This window comes from Pelecanus crispus, chromosome 2, assembly GCF_030463565.1.
Source record: "Pelecanus crispus isolate bPelCri1 chromosome 2, bPelCri1.pri, whole genome shotgun sequence".
NCBI classification, from domain to species: Eukaryota; Metazoa; Chordata; class Aves; order Pelecaniformes; family Pelecanidae; genus Pelecanus; species Pelecanus crispus.
This window is the reverse complement of record NC_134644.1, coordinates 20,241,480-20,261,928: the sequence shown is the minus strand read 5'-3', so window position 1 is coordinate 20,261,928 and position 20,449 is coordinate 20,241,480. Positions and strand designations below refer to the sequence as shown.

Genomic DNA, 20,449 nt, shown 5'->3' with positions numbered 1-20,449 from the left:
ATGCAGAAGATTCATCTCTGCCTGTATGTCACTGCTGGCTAGGGCATCCTCAGAATGGTTTGCTTCACGCTGAGATTTTCTGGAAAACAGGTATTTGCTTCAACGTGATGTCAAGTGGACTGGGCCTTTGCAGGTCCCTGTGTGATCCAACAGTCCAGCCTCACTGTGTGGGTTTCAACTGGCATTCAGTGATTACCCCAGGCCACGTAGGGTATCTCAGCTCTGAACTTCTGTTTAGAATGCAAGCTGAGAAGTGATAAACAGCTTTCAGGAAGCCAAACGCTGAGCTGAAACAGCTTTCTCATTGTCAGTGTGTAAATCTGAAAAGAACACAACACCGTGTTTCTGGAAAAAGGCTTAAGTGCTCATCACTGCAAATAAACCTGGTAGGTTATAGGAAGGGCCGTACTGGATTAGACCAAGAATCCTCCTGGCCCTGTATTTTGTCCCCAGGAGGGATCATAGGCAGCTAGTCTAGGCAAGAGCAAGAACAGGGTAAGTATGTGTATGTATGATCCTTCCCCGAGTGCTCTCCCAGCCTCAAGCTATCTTTAGCTTAGGGATTTCGTGGTTATGGTTTCTGCCTGTATAATAACCTTCAAGAGATGTCTCCTCCAGGTATTTGTTCAGTCTCCCTTTGAACCCATGTAAATTTTTTGCATCCGCAACAGTGCAGCTGTGACTTTGGCAGGGAGTTTTGTTGGTTTACTGCCCACCATCCAACCATCACTTTTCTCTTGCTTTGTTTTGTATTTGCTTATCTGCTTTAAGTTAATGTCATGCCCCCTTGTCCTTGTGTTGGAAGTGACAGCAAACATTAGATTGCTATCTGCTCCCCCTGGGCCATCTCTGGTTTTGTAGGCCTGTCATTTCCCTCAGGTCATCTCTTCTCCAGGCTGAGAAGTGCTGCTGTAATCACTTGTTCCTCACCCAGAAACCATCCCGGACATTTGATTATCATTGTTGCCCTTCTTTGCACTTTTCCCAGTTGGACAGTATCTTTGCTGAGATGAGAGGTCCAGAGCTGCAGAAGCTCACAGTTAAGCAGTCCTCTCCTAACCCCCTTGTTTAGCATCTGTTGCATGTACTGAAATGTGTTGTCCAGGTCTTAATGGAGGACGGTCACATGAAGATGTACCTTTTTATTTAATGGCCAGCATTTCAGACCTTGCAAGGCACCCTATCTCAGCCTGCCTTTCATATACCAGGGACAAGACCGTGGCTTATTGCAGCGTGAACAGGCAAAATGTGTGTGGGGGTGCGTGGGTGGGAACTGGGAATTAATGTAATACGAAGCATCTGAGTTGAGAGTTTTTAGATTTGAAACTTGCAAAATAAGCCTTTTCCCACTTGCGTTGCGGGAGGGGTCACAGCTATATGTGTGGCTGAAGGGATCAGCACACTAGCCAAATAGGAGGTAATATATTGTCACCACCACACAATCTGTCATTTTCAAGTTGTTCCAGGAACTATTAATAGCAAATAGTTTGTTTTAAAAGGTAGTCTAAAAATTATTCTAAAATAGTTCAGTTTTAGATGATTATTCTTCAATGCATTTCTTTTACAATAATGTCCTTTTCAGTCTTTTCTGCCGGTGTCTTCTAACACCACCATGAGCAATGTTCTGAAATCTTAATTTTGAGACTTTTTGCAGAGTGTGGCCCTGTTAGGATTGTATTTCCTTCCAGCAGTACAAGGGGAGTGTTTATTTTTAAATAACAGGAAACTGTTTCTAACTTCAATTTTAAAAGCATCACAAAAATATTTCTGTTCACATGATTTTAAACAAGCTATGTATAATCACCTCCCTTTCCATCTCTATTAATTTTTTAATCTAATCTAATTTAAACAAATTATGTTTTTTGATCCTCAGCCAACATAATTTCAATGAGGAAAATGACCAACTTTTCTGAATTTTTATTAATTTTACATTTAATATCTCAATGCCATTGTTCTAAAAACCTGATATTTACTTTTTGAAATTTTTCTATAGGTTCCTATTTTATTAACTACATATAAGTCAGTTTGTTTTTAAATTGTGGTCTGAATTAACATGGAGCCTTAAAAGGAATAGTGGTAATGCATTTTGGCTACCCCAACATCATGGTTTTGTCAGTCGGGACTAATCTGATAGGACATGATATTCTGGCATGTGAGGCTATCGCATGCTGTGTGGAGTCGACCCAGAAAACAGCATTCTAATTGTGGGCCCATTTGAAATTTCAGCCACAGCTTTCGAAATGAAGGTCTTTCTTGGCTAAGAGGCCCATCAGAAATCAGCACTTGTCTGATCAATCTCCAGCCTGGAGACAAAGTGAGATCTTAAATTAACTCACCGTGCAAGAAAAAAATTAAATGTATTTAAAAATACGTATTTGAAGGCTGGGAGTTTTTCCAGTATGATAACTGTGGGAAAAAATTATCTAGCAAAACTGTCAGAGTGAGAATCAGCTGAAACCTGGAAAGTGCTCAAAAGCTTTCCACAAACTTCACTTGCAATTAGCCTGGAGGAGGCAGAACCTGACAAGTGCCCAGTGAGGTTACGCCAGCAGCCAGCCTGTGCCCGTGCTGCAGCTCACTGCTGTTGCTGCTCCAGTACCGCTGCAACGAAATGAAGACTGACAAATATTTTCACTTGTAGTCTCTCTTGTGGCACATCTGTACAAACAGCGGGCCTGATCCTTTGTAAGAGCAGGCTCCGGCATGCTCTGTGGTGACTGAGTGGTCGGGGCGGTTGACGTGATCGGTCGCAGCCCCGAAGGGCAGGGTGTGATTACAACCTCCATCTGCAGTAACAGCCGTAGGTGCTCCTGCAGGATCAGGCTGTAGATGCAGGGTTGGATTAGGGAAGATATGGTGTTAGGAGGGATTTCTATAAATGCACAAGGATTTGGGTTTGAGAAGTCAGTGAGGAGAATGAAGCTTTATGGCTCACGGGCTGCAGGCACCTTCTCTGGGTGTCCCAGCCAGGGTGCCCAGCTGCTCTCTTCCAGAGGACTAAGAAGCAGAGGATGACTGGGCTCCTTGCTGGCAAACCTGTGCCTAAAATTAGGTGGCATTGAAAGGTCTCTGGAGAAATGTCTGATTCTGCCAACATTTACATTTTATTTGCCTTCAGAGGGATTACTCACAGGAGTAAAATTACACAACCGCTTAAGGATTGGCATGGAGATGGTCTTAAACACTCATGGAATATTCTAAATATTATTTGTTAGCCCCCCAACCCCAGGTTTTATCAGGCACAGCTTTTAGTGTCTGATTAATTAGTTTGCTGCCACCTTCTATGGAAATGCTGTTACAGATTATAATAGTAACACCTGAATCTTTTGTAGCATTTCTTGCAGGTGTTTCTCAAAGCCTGTTAAAATGAGAGTCAGGGCCGTAGTTACAATTTTACACATAGGAAAACTTTTGTGGACAGAGGGATAGTGACTTGGCTACTGTCACCTGACGGTAGAAATAACTCTTCTTACATGTGTATGCAATGTACGTTAAGACTTACACAGAAGAATATAAATGCTAAAGGTAGACTTATATATTATATCATATTGGTGGTAATTAATTGTTATTTACTATTTATGAGCTAGAAATTAAAACAGGCATGTTAAATCAGGCAGAAGATGAGTGAACAGCCATAGATTTTATAAGAGAAGTCTGTGATTTGTTAGCAGTGGCAGTGCCCTCTTGGAGTCCTCAGGGCATGATTCAAGCCTAATGAAGTCAGCAGGATCTTCAGTTTAATTCATGGGAGAGAACTCCCTGGGAACTGCATTTCAAGTTAAGGCTGAGTATCGCTTTAATGTATTCAGTAATTTTAAAGAAATTTTCCTCATCTTGTCTTTTTACAGTGTATGCAAAGCAGCCAACATGCAAAAAGGTCATGTAAATATTTGCTGTCATGGTCAGATACATTAACATGGGCTGTCAGGTCTATAGGAAGAACAGCCTGAAACAACTAGTTCCAATTATTGAATTGAAACAGAGATCCTGAGAAATTAGAGATTCTAAGGTAATAGTATAGAACCACCATAGAATCACAGAATGCTTTGGGTTGGAAGGGACCTTTAGAGGTCATCTAGCCCAACCCTCCTGCAGTGAGCAGGGACAGCTTTAATTAGATCAGGTTGCTCAGAGCCCCGTCCAACCTGACCTTGAATGTTTCTAGGGATGGGGCCTCCACTACCTGTCTGGGCAACCCATTCCAGTGCTTCACCACCCTCATTGTAAAAAATTTCTTCCTTATATCCAGTAGTTTTCCTGTCCAACTTTTCTAGACTTTACCTTCTTTCATATTTCTTCAAATTATAGCTGAAGTTTTTGGACTTGGAAAGGAAAAAAAAAAAAAACCAAACCAACACCTCCTACCTGAAATATTTTGTGTCAAATGAGGAAAAGATGGTAAACAATCATATCGACATATCACAGTGCTGGGAGTATTTTCTGTTTCATTTATTGCCCTTACATGATTGTGAAAGACAGCTATATGGAAGAGCAAAATATGGGCCTTCCCCAGCTAGTACTCGTGCACTCAGTTATTGTTTACTTAACACATTCTTCCTCCTATATGAGAATGTCTTCTGTGTACCTGAAAAAAAAATGCTTCCAAGAAGCAAGATCTTATTTAGTACATACTGTTTCAACAGAAGCTCATTCTGTCTGCCACTAAAAAGCTGATAAGCAGTATATTTTAGATGGTGTGTCACACTGGAACTGATTTGATTCCATTGCAACAGGCTGTATCAGCATGGATCCAATGGGTTCATTGCAGTCATACGGGAGTAGATGTGCAGTGTGCTAAATAAAACCATTAGCTATGCAAGTCTGTATCTGTCACTTCTATATCTGTTAAATGTTTTTTGAATGCAATCTTTATTATTTATTTACACTGCAGTAATACTGAAGGACCCCAACTAGAAATGGGAGCTCACCATGATGGGTAATATACATAGTGAGAAGATACTCCTATTGCAGGACCTTGCAACATGAATAAACCAGGATGAAAAGTGGTGAAGACAAAGGGAGAGGTAGAGTAATTAGGGTCCAAACTGATCAACTCAATAAAGCTATGTCAAGGTGGCAGTGGCTTTCCTCTTTACCCCAAATCATGCCTGCACAGAAGGTGGAATGTCTTTGTCCTGCTCTACCACCACTTCTTATTCTGATTTAGCAGCAGCAGTTTGGACTTTCAGCATTTGGTGTCTGCTGGAAGAGGGATTTGGCAGCTGGATTAGCTTGTACAAGCCAAACTACCCTTCAGAGGAAAGGTAGGAGGCTACATGGAGCTGTCCCATGGGTTGTATCAGGCACAGGAGCCATCACTTGGACAAATTTGATCTAATTTTCACATTTCACAAGTAAAATTTGTCAGTCTACCTCTAATACAGTAAGTCACACAAATACCAGACCCTTCCATTTGCACAAGGGCATGCAAAGCAAAAAGTATATTGCAGTTCCATGTATTGCAAGATGTGCAAGATTTTGGCCAAGCGGAGAAGCATAGTACTAGCCTGTCCCTCAGCACAGTGTATTTAGGATTTGCTGCCAGTGCTGACAGCAAGTCCCTGAATGAGGACAGCTCTTGGATTTAGTCATTGCTCCCAATACTGTTTATATATTTAGGTAGTGTTTCTAATGCATAGTTACTATGCTGGACCTGAGTTCAGGTTTCTGTTCTCAAAGGGAAATACTGTCATCTCTGTGGTATCTTGTAAGGCTATCTCTTGGTTTTGTTCTCATTCTCTCTCTCTTGCATTTTTGGCTATAAAGTAGCCTGATTTAAACAGGATAAGAGGATATTCACTGCATCAGAAGCTTGTTGATAGCCTGCTGATTAGGGTACTCTCTTGCGATATTAGGGGCAATGGTCTGAGCAACTCTCAAGATGGGAGCCCTTCTGGATAAATTTTTAACTATTCAACTGTTTCATAAAAGACAAGCACTTGGTACCATTGCTTCTACCCAATTACCTTCTGTGATGAATAGACCAGCTGTGGGGATGAGGGCAGAGCTGTGGATATTGTTTATCTTGGCTTTAACAAGGCCTTTCACATGTCTCATAGCATCCTTGTAGCTACATAGGAGATACGGGTGGCCTTCAAGGTGAGTAGGGCTTAATGCTTTGAAGTCTAACTGGCAGCTGGTTTTCAGTGGTCTTCCTCAGGAGTAGTCTCTAGGGCCAGTACTTCTTAACATCAGCAACCTGGCTGTTGGGATGGAATGGACCATCAGCAGGGTCAAGTCTGACACTAAGTTTGGGAGAGCTTTTAATATGCTGGGGGATCCGCCAGCCACTGACTGGGACCCCAGTGAGACAGAGGAATGGGCTAGCAGGAACTTCATGAAGATCCACAGAGGCAAATGAAGTATTTCAGCAGGGACAGAATAGCCCTGTGTGACAACATAGGCAGGGACAGGCTGGCTTGGGAGCACCTTTGCAAGAAAGGACTTAGGGTATGACAACAAGCAGGTTGAGGAGAGTGATTACTGCCCTCTTCACAGCGTTTGTGAGGTTGCATGTAGAGTATTATGACCGGTTTTTATTCCCCTGGTAAAAAAGAGATAACAACAAACTGGAGAGAGCCCAGCAAATGACCTCTTGGCATTCTTCTCCTTAACCATGCTAACTAAGGTCACATGTCCAAGATCCTGTTTAATGTAGGCCTTAACAACTTAACAAAAAGTCAAGCTGCTTGTTAGAGCCCATGTAGGTGGATTTCTGGTGTGATGCTGTAACCACCTGTGCTCTTACGTGCTGATGACTCAACTCCTAAACTTGCTACTGACAGTAGTGAAGTCTTCAGGAATGAAATAACTTATCGGTGGATAAGAAATTGGTTGGATGGTCAAATCCAGAGGGTAGTGGTCAATGGCTCGATGGCCAGATGGAGATTGGTGACAAGTGGTGTCTCTCAGGGGTCCGTACTGGCACCAGTGCTGTTTAATATCTTCATCAATTACATAGACAGTGGGATCGAGTGCACCCTCAGCAAGTTTGCAGATGACACCAAGCTGAGTGGTGCAGTTGACACACCAGAAGGACGAGATGTCATCCAAAGGGACCTGGACAAGCTGGAGAGGTGGGCCTGTGTCAACCTCATGAGGTGCAACAAGGCCAAGTGCAAGGTCCTGCACCTGGGACGGGGCAACCCCCGATAATCAATACAGGCTGGGGGATGAAGGGATTGAGAGCAGCCCTGCAGAGAAGGACTTGGGAGTAATGGTGGATGAAAAGCTGGACATGAGCCAACAAATGTGCACTCACAGCCCAGAAAGCCAACCGTATCCTGGGCTGCATCAAAAGCAGCGTGGCCAGCAGGTTGAGGGAGGTGATTCTGCCCCTCTACTCTGCTCTGCTGAGACCCCACCTGGAGTACTGCGTCCAGCTCTGGGGCCCTCAGCACAAGAAGGACATGAACCTGTTGGAGTGGGTCCAGAGGAGGGCCACAAAAATGATCAGAGGGCTGGAGCACCTCTCCTACGAGGACAGGCTGAGAGAGTTGGGGTTGTTCAGCCTGGAGAAGACTATGGGGAGACCTTATTGCGGCCTTTCAGTACTTAAAGGGGGCCTGTAGGAAAGAAGGGAGAAATCTTTTTAGCAAGGTCTGTTGTGACAGGACAAGGAATAATGGTTTTAAACTAAAGAAGGGTAGATTTAGAGTAGATATAAGGAAGAATTTTTTTACAATGAAGGTGGTGAGGCACTGGAACGGGTTGCCCAGAGAGGTAGTGGAGGCCCCATCCCTAGAAACATTCAAGGTCAGGTTGGATGGGGCTCTGAGCAACCTGACCTAGTTAAAGCTGTCCCTGCTCACTGCAGGAGGGTTGGGATAGATGACATTTAAAGGTCCCTTCCAACCCAAAGCATTCTATGATTCTATGATTCTAACTTCATAAGTATTGAAGACAATTCCTACAGTAAATACAGAAAATTTGGTAGATGCAGCAAAACTACCAAGTCATGTATGGCCTACCTGACTTTAATACTCCATGACTATGGAGTATTAAAATGGTGACATTCTGCCCTTGAGCACATAAATTCTACATGGGTTAGTACTAAAAATCAGGGTTTATAAAAATAGCCACCGCTCAAATAATGTGTGTTTGATACAGCTGATTTATATAGAAAAGAAATGCAATTGGATAGGATGTCTCTCTCTGTTTATTCAAGAGGAGGAACACGTATTCCAAGAAAAGTAATTGATGTTTTCTTGTCGTTTTTGCTATTGCCCCTTTAAAGTTGCTAACAAAAATGTCCCTATGTAAAATACTTGCTTACGGTGTCCATAAATGCTTAACATCTCTATGTAGTCTTTGGCAGACACATCCTCCAAAGTTGTACTAGCCAGCTTTACTACCTTTGGCTGGGAGCCGGCTGGCCATGGCTTACCGGCTTCTTCAGAGGTCAGGGGCTCAGCTTCTGGTGGGCAAAACCAGTGCAGCTGCGAGAGCCTGCATAGGCATGTCCTGTGCCTGTTTGTGTATACTTCTCTGATTTTACTGCACTAAATTGGTGAATGTCAACTGGAGTAAATGCAGCATGGCAGAGCCTATGGGCCCGCTGAAAAATAGCTCTGGTACACATGAAATTTCTAGTTCATCTCACTGAGTTGTTATAATTTTTTTATATTTTGTCATTAAGTATCGTAGGATTTTTGTGTTCTTCCAAATTTACAGGCATTGTTTTGTCGGTTAGGGATATGAAAAAGTCATGTTGCTGGTCAGTTGGGCTATTCTGGCAAGAGCAAGGGTATAGATGCAATTATTGTCCAAAAGTCATGCTGCCAGAACATTGTTTTCCACCTGGGGAACTGGGTTAAACTGAAATGTTCCCTCAAACTCTCTAAGTGGTAGAAGTAACTGTCTACACTTGATGGACTCACTGACACAGCTATATGGAAAAAAATTGTCTTTTGGCAATAGGCTATTTCACAGGTTTTATCTGCAATCGGATAGGACAAATACCAGTTTAGCTAAAAAAAGTTGTCCATTTTCTTTTTGGTTCTTGCTTTTTCTTCTTTAACCAGCTAAATGTAGCCATTTGTAGAAAAGTGCTAGTATTTGAGTGACAGTTAAGTCTTTATTTCTCATAACACTTTGGTAGAAATTTTATGTGACTACTGAATTTTCCATGTGTTTTTTCATTAGGTAACAAATCTATTGTGGAGTTACAGTTTTCACTGTAAATAGCAGAAAAGGATGAAATAGTGGGAAGAAGTAGTACTGGACTAAATTAAACAGTTCCTGTTTTTATTGAAATTGTTATCAAACAACTTAATAACTTGAGCAAAAATCGTCAGGCTATTCTGGAAGAAAACTATGTAAAATAAGTAATTGTTTTTATTTCATTAAAAGATCTACTTTTTGATTCTCTTAGTACTTGAAGACAGCTAAGGATATTTATAGACATTTCTGAATGTGGAGGACAGATTATCAGCAGGGAGTAGCTAATGGAAACTAGTATGAGAGCTTCAGGCTAGAAATACCACAAGGATCATGGCAATGACCTCAGACTAGTTGAAAACGTGTGTGGTGAAATAGGAGAGACAAGTCTTGAGGGTGTGGAAAGTAAGAGCTGCATATTGAGGAATTCCTTCCACACTGCAAGAGTTGTTACTGTAATAAACTTTTGTCTGCATAACTTTTGCAGAATTTGGTGATAAGGACACCAACTATATGTTACCTCTGTTTATCTGATAGCTGGGGATGAGAGGTGGGGGAGAACAATATTGGCCTATGCCACCCTTATAGTCTTATATATTACAATTTTGTCAAATAAAAATCAAAGAAAAATTCGAAGGATCTTGGTATTTTTGGTAAAACAAAATTGTAAACTGGATTTTGAGGAAATGCTTGGCAGTTTTTACTGTGATCCCCTCTGGGTTGTCCTGAAGTGTCCCAGCAAAAATAGCTCTCATCAAGATTTTAAAAGTTATCCCTAGTTTTTCAAACTAATGCAAGTCTCAACTAATGATTCGGCATAAATATGAGGAAGAAATGAGGGTGCATTTTCTCACTTTTGCTTGTTGGCATTGCTGCTGACTTCAGTGTGAGGGGAAGTGCAAGACAGCTGGTGTCTCAATGGACACGTGGTGGAAGATCAAGCTAAACCAGCATGAAAAGACAAAGACTGTCCATCATCTCAAACAGATATGGTTAACTGATGGTTGGGTAAGGAGTGAAACAAATCTAATGACAACTTTACCAACCTCTAACTCAACATTATGATAATTATTTTACTTTACAAAACATAGCTCAGCTTGATTTCTGGCAGTTCTCACTGCTTTTCCATACCATGTTCTCCATATTTACTCACCTTAAGATACAGCTTTCTTTGCTAGTTTATCTAATTTTCCGTTCCTTACATATCCTGTACTAATTCCTAATATACTAATATACTTTTTTGATGCTATTATTCACCCAACAAGATCTGGAGGCCTCCTGTATCTATTTCCCCCCCCCCGTTTTAGTTATACCTAGCTTTGCACCTTTGATTTAAAGAAATTCCAGAGCTCCCAATGCATCCAGGTTTTCATTGCTGTAGCCAGCTTTACTAATTACTTGAAATTTTCGAATTGGACACAAAATTTCCAGAGGATGTACAGAGTGGCTGGGTCAGAAGACAGTAGCAGTGCCTTGTTCATGCCAGTGATTTCTGGTTCTGTGGGAAGGTTTCAATGCTCTAGCACCCAAGTGCCCAACATCAACCAAGTATAGATATTATCTCTTCAGACAGGCGCCCATGGATTAAAGTGTTGCTAAATCTCAGTAAGATTTTTCAGGGCAGAAATTTGCAAGATGTCTTGTCTACACAGAGAGTATCCTGTAGCTTCACAGGAAAGAAACTCATGAACTCCAATTTAAGCTTTGACTGTGTTTTATTTCATAACACTGAGGAGTTACTTAACTCTTCTGCCTCAGTTTTCTCTTCTTTATTATGAGAAGAGAACTATGAGAAGATTATGTGAGTACCAGTATTCTTCCATTTGAAATTCATTGTGTGAGGGAATTAACTGATATTTGTAAAGGTCACAGATTGATTTATCAGGTATTTAACTTTTCTTTGTTGTTGTGTGCTTCATGTTTTTTTCTCTTAAATAACCAGTTTGTAAGGATAATTCCTGTTCTGTAAATAAAAGTGAGTTGTGATTTAAGCTCTTCTAAGCATCTAAGCTGCCCAGCATTGAGATCATTGTTAGCAATAGAACCATGATAACTGTGGTGCTTAGTCAGGGTTAGGTCAGCACCGTGTATCGGATGGAGGTGCTGAGAGAAGTGAGCTGGGTAGTGTCATGCTGCCTGCATAACATTAGCTTTTGCCATAAGGAGTAAACCTTTACCAGTTGTAACTAAGGAGTTATGATCTTACCGGTATGGGTACAGTGCTGAGTCACTTTGGTTATGCAGCTCCTTGCTCTAAAGCCAGCCTGGACCCCCTGAGTTCACGTATGGTTCACCATTATTCCGTGCGGGCATGGCCTCAGCTGCCAAGTGGGTTTTACAGCCCAGTGGCAGTATCTGAGCCAAGCACCTTGCCATGCATGTGGTGTGTCTGTGTGAGCTGCAGCTGCAGCACAGGCAGTCCTCAAAGCTGTGCTAGCGGCACTGAAGGTGCAGGATGGTTGCTCCGGGCACCATCTAAACCCAGCACTGATGGGTTCAGCTTGTGCGGGAGGCACTGCCTACATAAATCAGGTTAACAGCGCATGTTTCATTGCACCGTTGTGTTGTGTTTCATGTAGACCAGCCCTGAGAGAAATGACAAAATACTTTGTAAGTCTGTCTGTCACTGACCTTTGGTAAAGGGGGAGCAGAAAGTCTTTTGGTTTTGAAAGAGCTCTGTATGCAGGGAAGGAAAGGGTGATCATGTGGTGTGTTCGCATGATCATCATCAGATCTGGGTTTTATGCTTGTAAACCTTTCTTTGAACATGTCCTTTCACCTCTTGGGTGTTTAATTTCCCCTACTATAAAACATACCTTTCTGTTGACAGGAATGTTGTGAAGCAATTTGTAAAGAGGTTTAAGTTTCTAAGGCCTGGCTTACACATAAATGTTTTCTGCTATGGCCTGTGTTTAATGCCGTGGCCTGTTGCCCACAGGGTGAAGAATGATCAGAAATTCCAGAGGTATTTCTGAAACTAAGTTATACCAGCATGGTGAAGGGGAAGGCTTAACATCGCAGTTTGCCTTGTAGCTGTAGGAAAGCCCAGGGCTGGCAGTATCCAGGAGCACCTAGAAGTGGTAGTGACAGTGTTGCCCGACTTAGACTTCCAAAAGAGTCGCATGGTGTAGTTTCCTTGTTCACACTGATCTTCATACCTGTCTTCCTAGAGTAGCAGGGCATTTTGCAGTCCTGTTTGTTTTGTGTTATATAAAACTCGGCACAATCTTCATGTTTCAGGTAAATGCATTGTGACTGAAGCATAAGTGCAAGAGGGACTTCAGGGTGCATGGAGACATTAACATCCATTGTGTTTAACTTTCTTTCCAGCAGCTTTGCTGGCATATCTGCTGTGCCCTAATAAAAGCTGTGCCTGAGTTATATTCTATTTCTTTGTGCTTTAATTCTCCATGGCAATAATTTTTTAGCTGAAGGTAAAACAAACCTCAGAGCTCCAGCAGCTTCCATGAAGTTGGGCCTGTGGGTATCGGTGGTGTTCAGAGTTTCAGCCCAGCAATGTGTGGGAGAAAAATAATGTCAATGACTTAAAATAATGGATTTTGAGTCTCTTTATCCTGTCATGCTGAAGCTAGATTTTTAGAAGTGAGCAGTTAGTTTTGTCAAATAGGAAATGCCCTAAAGCATTGCTATATCATGACACTGATCAGACAACTCAAGAGAAAAGGCAGTAGGTTTTTTTTAAGGGCATGTGATTTAAGGGAGAGTAAGGAAAAAAGAATTTATTATGCCTTTGAAAATGTCTTTTTCCCGTACAGTAAGATTGTGGCCAAAACATTTCTCTGAGTTGTGTGTTAAAGCTGCATGTTTTAAGGCATGATCTTTTTGCATAACATGCATATTTGCTTTGAAAATCCAAGACCCAAAGATAACTGTAATTTTGTTTTGGATCAATATTTTGTGGGAGTATTGGAGGACAGGCAGAGTCAAGACTGTTCTGAAATGATTTAGACTTGTGTATAAGGAAGATTTTTCAACTCTACCATTTCTTTTGTGTTAACAGTTTCAGTAGCTCAATATTCAGCATATTTTTAGTGGCCTGAATTGCAAAACCAGCATTTTCTGCATTCTGCACTAACTTTTAAACTGGGCAGAAAAGAGAGTCACACACACCTGCAAAGCTGATATGCAAAGTCTGTATTTTTAGCCAAAAAATCGTTTTCTTGCCATTTAATCCAAGAAAGTTCCAAATGCCAAAATATACAAGGTTCCTTATGTTCTTCCTAACAACTGAAAGCTATCATCAAAAATGATTATGTTTATGCACATCTTGGAACAGTGAAATAAATATAATCATTAAAAACATGTGTACTTAATTTTTTTTACAAATATAGTTAGTTTCTGAATTCTAAAGAATGTTTAGCTTCATAGAATATTTGAATGAGCACTAAAAAGCCAATTTTACCTAGAAGAACATAAAGAAATAAATGATGTCTCAAATTAAAATTAAGAAAAAGGAAAAATAGCTTAATAACCCATTAAATATTGGCATTTAAAATAAAATTCTTAGGAAAACTCTCCTCAGTCTTTGAAAGAAAGCTAGTGACTTTTCAGTTTAAATCAATTTTTCCCCTGGAAGGAAAATAGAAGTTTGTAGTAGGATTCATAAAGGGACTGATTGTAATCTTAATGAAAGAAAAAGTATCAGCTCTTGATAATAGTAGGAAAATCATGTTAACAGCTCCATTTTATAAAAGCAGCCTAATATTAAATAATGGTTAGGTAATGTTGAGTAGTCTGGTTAGTATTCTGAAAAATTAACATCTTCCTTCCCTAGGTGCAAGCACAATTATCTACCCACTGATTGTAGGAACATCTGCCTATGTATATGTTCATTCCTCTGTAGCACTTATGGACAATGTAGAAACAAAAATACTAAAGACTAAGGGGAAAGAGGGCTCATCTTAGATAAAATGCCTTCTCTTCTTCTCATTAAATGCCTTTGTATTCTAGGACCTTAGCTTTTCCCATTGCTTTTGGTCAGTGTTTGTATCTCAGGACTATAAACTGCCCAACCCATTGCTGATGACTTTCAAGTGAGAATCATTGAGTTACCATCTCAGTTTTGTGATCTGCTAAGATTTGATGATGACTCATGGTAACCGCATTGAAGAACTTGTGTTCCCAACCCTCCTGTTTATACTGGCCATGGGAGAGCAACATATGGGTGCATCTACACTGCAATTACTATGGTGAATTCAGTTTGGTAGAGTCATAGAAGTTTGTTTTAGTCTACCTGTGTTGGTTATTGGTAGATGCAAAGGCATTTCAGCACAGAGTCTGCTCAGGGCCCAAAGTCTGCCTGAAAATGTAATAAAGACTTTTGTAATAAAGACTTTAGCAGTTAGCTCAGCCTGAATGCTGTCCTACCATTATGTCACTAGCAGCATCCAAACTGGGAGGTGTAAAACTGCCCCGATTGTGTATCTACATGAGCTGCAGTGAATTCAGTGTAGAAGTTTCTGTAATCACTAATTCTTCAGCAGATCTGATACTGTATTCCTTTTTCAAATACTTTCCAATAGCTAGATAGCTTTTGAGCCATTTACAAAGCATTTAGCTGTGGCAGTGCTTCAATGGTATTTTTTTCTTTCTTTTCTCCATTTTTTTTCTCTTCTACCTCATTCTGGTCTGCTAAATGTCTGCAAAGTGGATGCACCAATATATCTTGGGGCCACCCAGCTGGAAAGCAGCTTGGCAGAAAAGGATGTGGGGATCCTGGTGGACACCGAGTTGAACAGGAGGCAGCTGTGTGCCCCTGTGGCAAAGGCGGCCAATGGTATCCTGGGTTGCATTAGACAAAGTATTGCCAGCAGGTTGAGGGAGGTGATCCTTCCCCTCTACTCAGCACGGGTGAGGCCACACCTGAAGTGCTGTGTCCAGTTCTGGGCTCTTCAGTACAAGAGAGACGTGGACATACTGGAGAGAGTCCAACAAAGGGCCACAAGGATGATTAAGTCAGTTGGAACATCTCTCCTATGAGGAAAGGCTGAGAGAGCTGGGACTGTTCAGCCTGGAGAAGAGAACGCTCAGGAGGGCATGTCATCAATGTATAAAAGTACCTGAAGGGAGGGTGCAAAGACGATGAAGCCAGGCTCTTCTCAGTGATGCTCAGTGAAAGGACCAGAGGCAAAGGCATTGACTGAAACATGTGAGATTCCCTCTGAACATCAGGAAACACATTTTCACTGTGAGGGTGACCAAGCACTGGCAGAGGTTGCCCAGAGAGGTTGTGAAATCTTCCTCCTTGGAGATACTCAAAAGCTGTCTGGACACCATCGTGGGCAACTGGCTGTAGGTGTCCCTGCTCAAGTCAGGGGGTGGTGGGCCAGCTGACCTCCAGAAGTGCCTTCCAACCTCAAACATTCTGTGATTCTGTGATCTGCCATTTTAGTGACTTTTGACACCACTGCAGAAGCTATGCCTGCTCCATCTCTTGCAGGTAGCAAGAGAGTAAAGGTCTTTCTTCCTGGCACAATGCAGTGTTGTACAGAGATGCCTGAGATGGCTCAGAAAGAGCGCAGTGTGCTCTCATCAGTCCATATCCAGGCAGGTTATCTGTGCCTTGGGTACTGTCATGGTTTAGCCCCAGCCAGCAACTAAGCACCACGCAGCCGCTCGCTCAGTTCCCCTGCCCCAATGGGATGGGGGAGAGAATTGGGGGAGTAAGAGTGAGAAACACTCCTGGGTGGAGATAAGAACAGTTTAATAATTGAAATAAAGTAAAATAACAATATAATAATGATAATAATAATATACAAAGCAAGTGATGCACAATGCAATTGCTCACCACCCACCGACCGATACCCAGACAGTTCCCAAGCAGCCATCACTGCCCCCCGGCCAACCCCCCCCAGTTTATATACTGAGCATGATGTCATATGGTATGGAATAGCCCTTTGGCCAGTTTGGATCAACTATTCTGGCTGTGCCCCCTCCCACTTTGTTGTGCACCTGGCAGAGCATGGGAAGCTGAAAAGTCCTTGACTAGCATAAGCAGTACTCAGCAACAACTAAAACATCAGTGTGTTATCAACATTCTTCTCCTACTAAATCCAAACCACAGCACTATGCCTGCTACTAGGAAGAAAATTAACTCTATTCCAGCCAAAACCAGGACAGGTACAGACTGAATATGTAGGCTCAGCTGGGCTTACCAGTTCCTGTTTCCTCTGTACCCAAAGTAGTTTGGCTGAGCATTTGCCTCTGCGTCTATTCCCTAGTGTTGTGGATCCCAGGAAGTTTTGTAGTTTGGCTGCAATCCTGTTGCAGCCTGTTTCCTGCTGTGCAGGTCCTAATGAGCCTTCCCACATTGGAGATGCTCATGGGAAGACATTTCGGTGGTCTTTAGGAACCCGGCCCAGCATGGTCAGAGCTAATCAACCCCACCAAGTCCAGTGTGATTTCTGCTGTTGATTAAGATGGTTCTTCTCAGTCCTTCAGTCCTTGGAGGGCTTTGTAGCTCAGGATGGTATGGGACTGGGCTGTAGCAAAGCTAATGAGTCACACTGGTTGTGCAGTACCGGCCCGTGGAGTGCAGGCACCTGCTGGTTATGCGGCAGTCAGCATAGCCCTGGCAGGGCCAATATGGGCATCGTGGAAGAAGTACTTAGTATTCCTTCACTGAGTCCCTGGTCTGTATTATCCATGTTTTTTTCCATTATCGAGCATCTCACAGACTCCCATTCCCTGAAAATAGAGTTAGCTATATCAGAATGGTGTTCTTTTTGTCTTGAGTGAATAAGAATGTCCATATTTTGCAATTCAGCATCTAAGATTACTCACATTTCTCCCCAAGTACTAAGGATGACTATTAACACTGCTGTGAAACTGAAAGGATCCGAAATTGCTCTTGTTTTTGTGTGAGACCTCAGTTTTGCTCCTGCTAGGAGTTTCACCTAGGACTTTAGAGTATATAATGCCAGCAAATTGAAATGTGAATATAAAATTACTAGTGCTAAAATGGAAATCTGTTTCTGGGGGGATTTGTTGGGTAAGCGTGAGGCTAAAATGCAAAATTTATATTTAAGGGAAACTGGGTGATATAAAAGAGTAAAGTTCTTCCTCAAGTGCTTTAAAAAAAAGGTACCTTGTCATTTACCAACACCCTCCACTGCAGAGCAGACTTGGTGTGTTTGGGATTTTCCATTATCCTTCTTAAGGTCAACTTCTAATTTATCTAACTGAAGAACAGTAAAAATAGGCTTCTCAGCAAATTGTAGTACTGGGGCAAGCATATTTATCAAGGCACATCCATATCACTGTTCTGTGCTCTATGCCAATAGCGTGTTGAAAAGGAAGATGTTGTATGTGCCTTATGAGTAAGGAATGTGAGCTGACTGTTCTCTACTCATTATGGACTTGATCTGTGTTACCATGGACTCTGAAGCCCAGATCATTTCTGTGCACTTAAGAATATATAACTTGCTATTATATTTTTCTTGTAGGTGTTTTATATCTTCAGTATGGAGATGAAACAAAGCAGTTGAGGATGCCGAATGAAATCACAAGCACAGACACAATTCGTGCCCTTTTTGTAAGTGCCTTCCCCCAGCAGCTGACGATGAAAATGCTGGAATCGCCTAGTGTGGCCATTTACATCAAGGATGAGAGCAGAAACATATACTATGAATTGTGTGATGTGAGGTAAGTAAACATGGAACTACAGCTGTTAGGTTTGGTTTGGGTTTTTTTGCAGTGCACTTGCAGAATAAAAACGAGTGGAGTTGATAAGTATCTGACAGATAGTGGCCTGATACATAAAGGCAATATTCAGTGGTATCTGAGTAATATGGGAGGTTTGGTCTGACACTGCCTTCAGCTGTAGGTACAATATCTGTTGCACAAGCCATTGATAAATGGTGTACCTTGTTCAAATATTTATATAATACATGCAGGTTCACATATTTAATATTTTATTGAATTTTAACTGAGACATACATATTTAAAATATAGAACACAAAATAAACATTTACAGAAAAACTGGTTTTTATTTTGCTGGCAGAGCAAAGCCTGATCCTTGTGAGCCTGAAGTTACAAATATGAATGTCACCGATGTCCTCACAACAGTGCTAATTATTCATCATCTAACACTGCTAAAGAGCTGTGGCACTGGTGACCGCTGCTGCAGCAGCCCCACCACCTTCGTATTTTGTGTCAGGATGCAGCAACTGATGCAGTCACTTCCCTTCACTAATTCAAAGCTTGGTCAATAAATGATCTGACTAACATCTGAGTGCATCTTTCTATCCTTGATTTTGTGGCAGTGCAGCTGCTTAATTAACCATGTTCTTTCAGTCCTGATGTCTGTGCTGTTCCAGCAGAAGGACCAGGTTCTCAGGGTCCCTAGAAAGTCCCGTATCATGTAGCAACAAAGCTCTCAGGCACACCTCAGACATGTTACACTCTGTAAAACTGTAAATATGGTAGGCCTTTGTGCCATCCTTTTCATAAGAAGTTATGTGATAAAAAGATGGACAGAAGAGCATAAGAAGATGAAGGAGAAAGCAGAAAAGGTGTTTTCTATCTGCCAGTCTACCACTAGTGCAGGAAGATGATGTGAAAGTGAGAAGTGTACTGCCTGCTGCGGCCTTGTTTCTTCTGGAGATGCTGTGGCTCAGGTGCTTCTCCATATAATGTTGTAGTTAAAAGAGCAAGTTGGAGCTTTTCTGGCCTTGCCACTTCCAATTCCTCCATTCCTCCTCTTAGTCTTTGAACAGCACCTCACTCCATTTTCTCTCCTCTGTCTTGCTCTCCTCAGGCAGTCTATCCAGTGTCTTGTCATTAGCCAGCCTCTTGGATTTCAGTTTCTGCTTTTTTACCTTCCTTGCTTTGCAGACTCCCACACCCCTGTTTGGCCACTGTAATGTTAAGACCCATCTGATTTTTTTGCATCATCGTTCACCATGTGCTCAAGTTTCTTATACATCAAACAGTCTAGTCACAAGATTGGATCAACTGATTAAATCAAGATAGGGGTTACTATGTCTCTGTTGCCAAGCACGTTATTGCCAACCACCATCTGGCCTATCAGCTCCTTCTCTCTTGCTTTATCCCTCCATCTTCCCTTGAGTTTCAGACTAACAGTTTATGACTTCATCTCCTCCCTGCCCCTGAGAATGTGGTTGTTGATTATCTTCATACCACGCCACCTTTTTTCCCCTTGTTCCCATTGCAGGTGTCACTCTGCCAACCTCAGGCCTGTCTCAATCCCAACATCTGCTTCCTCTGTTCCTATGCCTGTATTGTAGAGCATAGAAGAAATCCCACAACCCAGCTGACTTCCTTCATAACAAAATTCCCTCCTTCAGTTGTGCCAGCCTTCTCACTAAGGAAACCTCAGCAATTCCAGCTTAATGGAGTCCAAAGTATGCACTACCAGTAGCATTTTCACTGCTTTTGAATAAGTTCCACAACAGTTTCTCCGTTTCTGTTCCTTACTCTTCACAAGATCTTGCCAGTGTCTCCCCTCAGAGAACAGATGAAATGAAGTATCATTTTTCTCTCCTTTGCTTGCCATGTCTTCCTTCAATTCTCTTCCTTCTTCCTTGTCTTAAACACAGGTGTTTCAGTCAACTCTTTAAGCTCTCCACCTCCCTCAGAGGCTGTCTCATATTCCTCTGTGCCTCGCATCCCTTGCTTTGTCTTTTTATTAACTTATTACTCTATTAAAGTGCTTGCTCTTACATTGCTAACATGTTTCTGTGCCTCCCAACAAAACTGTCCCTGAACACAACATACATTTCCACTTCCCACCCCATCACCTTTCTGTCTTGCACTGAGCAGTCACTACAACTGTTGGCTGGAGATTTACTCTTCTGATGCTGTCCTAGACTCATTTCCAACCTGTCTGGGGTTTTATTCTTCTAATTCCAACTTGTCTTTTGTTCCCTACTGTTCCATTGCAATTGTCAAAGTCAACAAATGGCCAGCTTTTGTGAACACCCTTTTTCTCTGTGATCTCTCATGTACTTTTAATGTTTTCTTCTTGAAACCTTGATCTCCCTTTGTTTCAATGGCTGTTCTTTCCTGATTTCTTCTTGTCTCTCTCCTCTCCTTTCAGGTATCATTTGAGAGGTCCTCTTCTCAAACACTCACTGTCTGTTGTGTTTTTTCAGGGCTTTGTCCTCCTTCCTTTTCCTTGTCTGTACCTGTCTCCATCGTCTTATCCCTGCGGATTAGTTGAATTATCATACCTACCTGGGTGACTCTCCCATTTATTTTTCTGTCTCTCCTTTAGGATGAGATTCATCTGACCAAATGAAGATTTTTA

General features: G+C 41.9%; 1 protein-coding gene across 3 annotated transcripts in view; it reads left to right on the top strand.

Moving 5' to 3' along the window:
* The window catches only part of KIAA1217 (KIAA1217 ortholog), a 184,296-nt gene that overhangs the window by 87,256 nt on the left and 76,591 nt on the right, over positions 1 to 20,449 (top strand). For all 3 annotated transcript variants that reach the window (XM_075705117.1, XM_075705116.1, XM_075705118.1), the window contains one exon: positions 17,625 to 17,823. In XM_075705117.1, the coding sequence (XP_075561232.1) occupies positions 17,625 to 17,823 (199 nt within the window). The remainder of the gene's footprint in view (positions 1 to 17,624; positions 17,824 to 20,449) is intronic.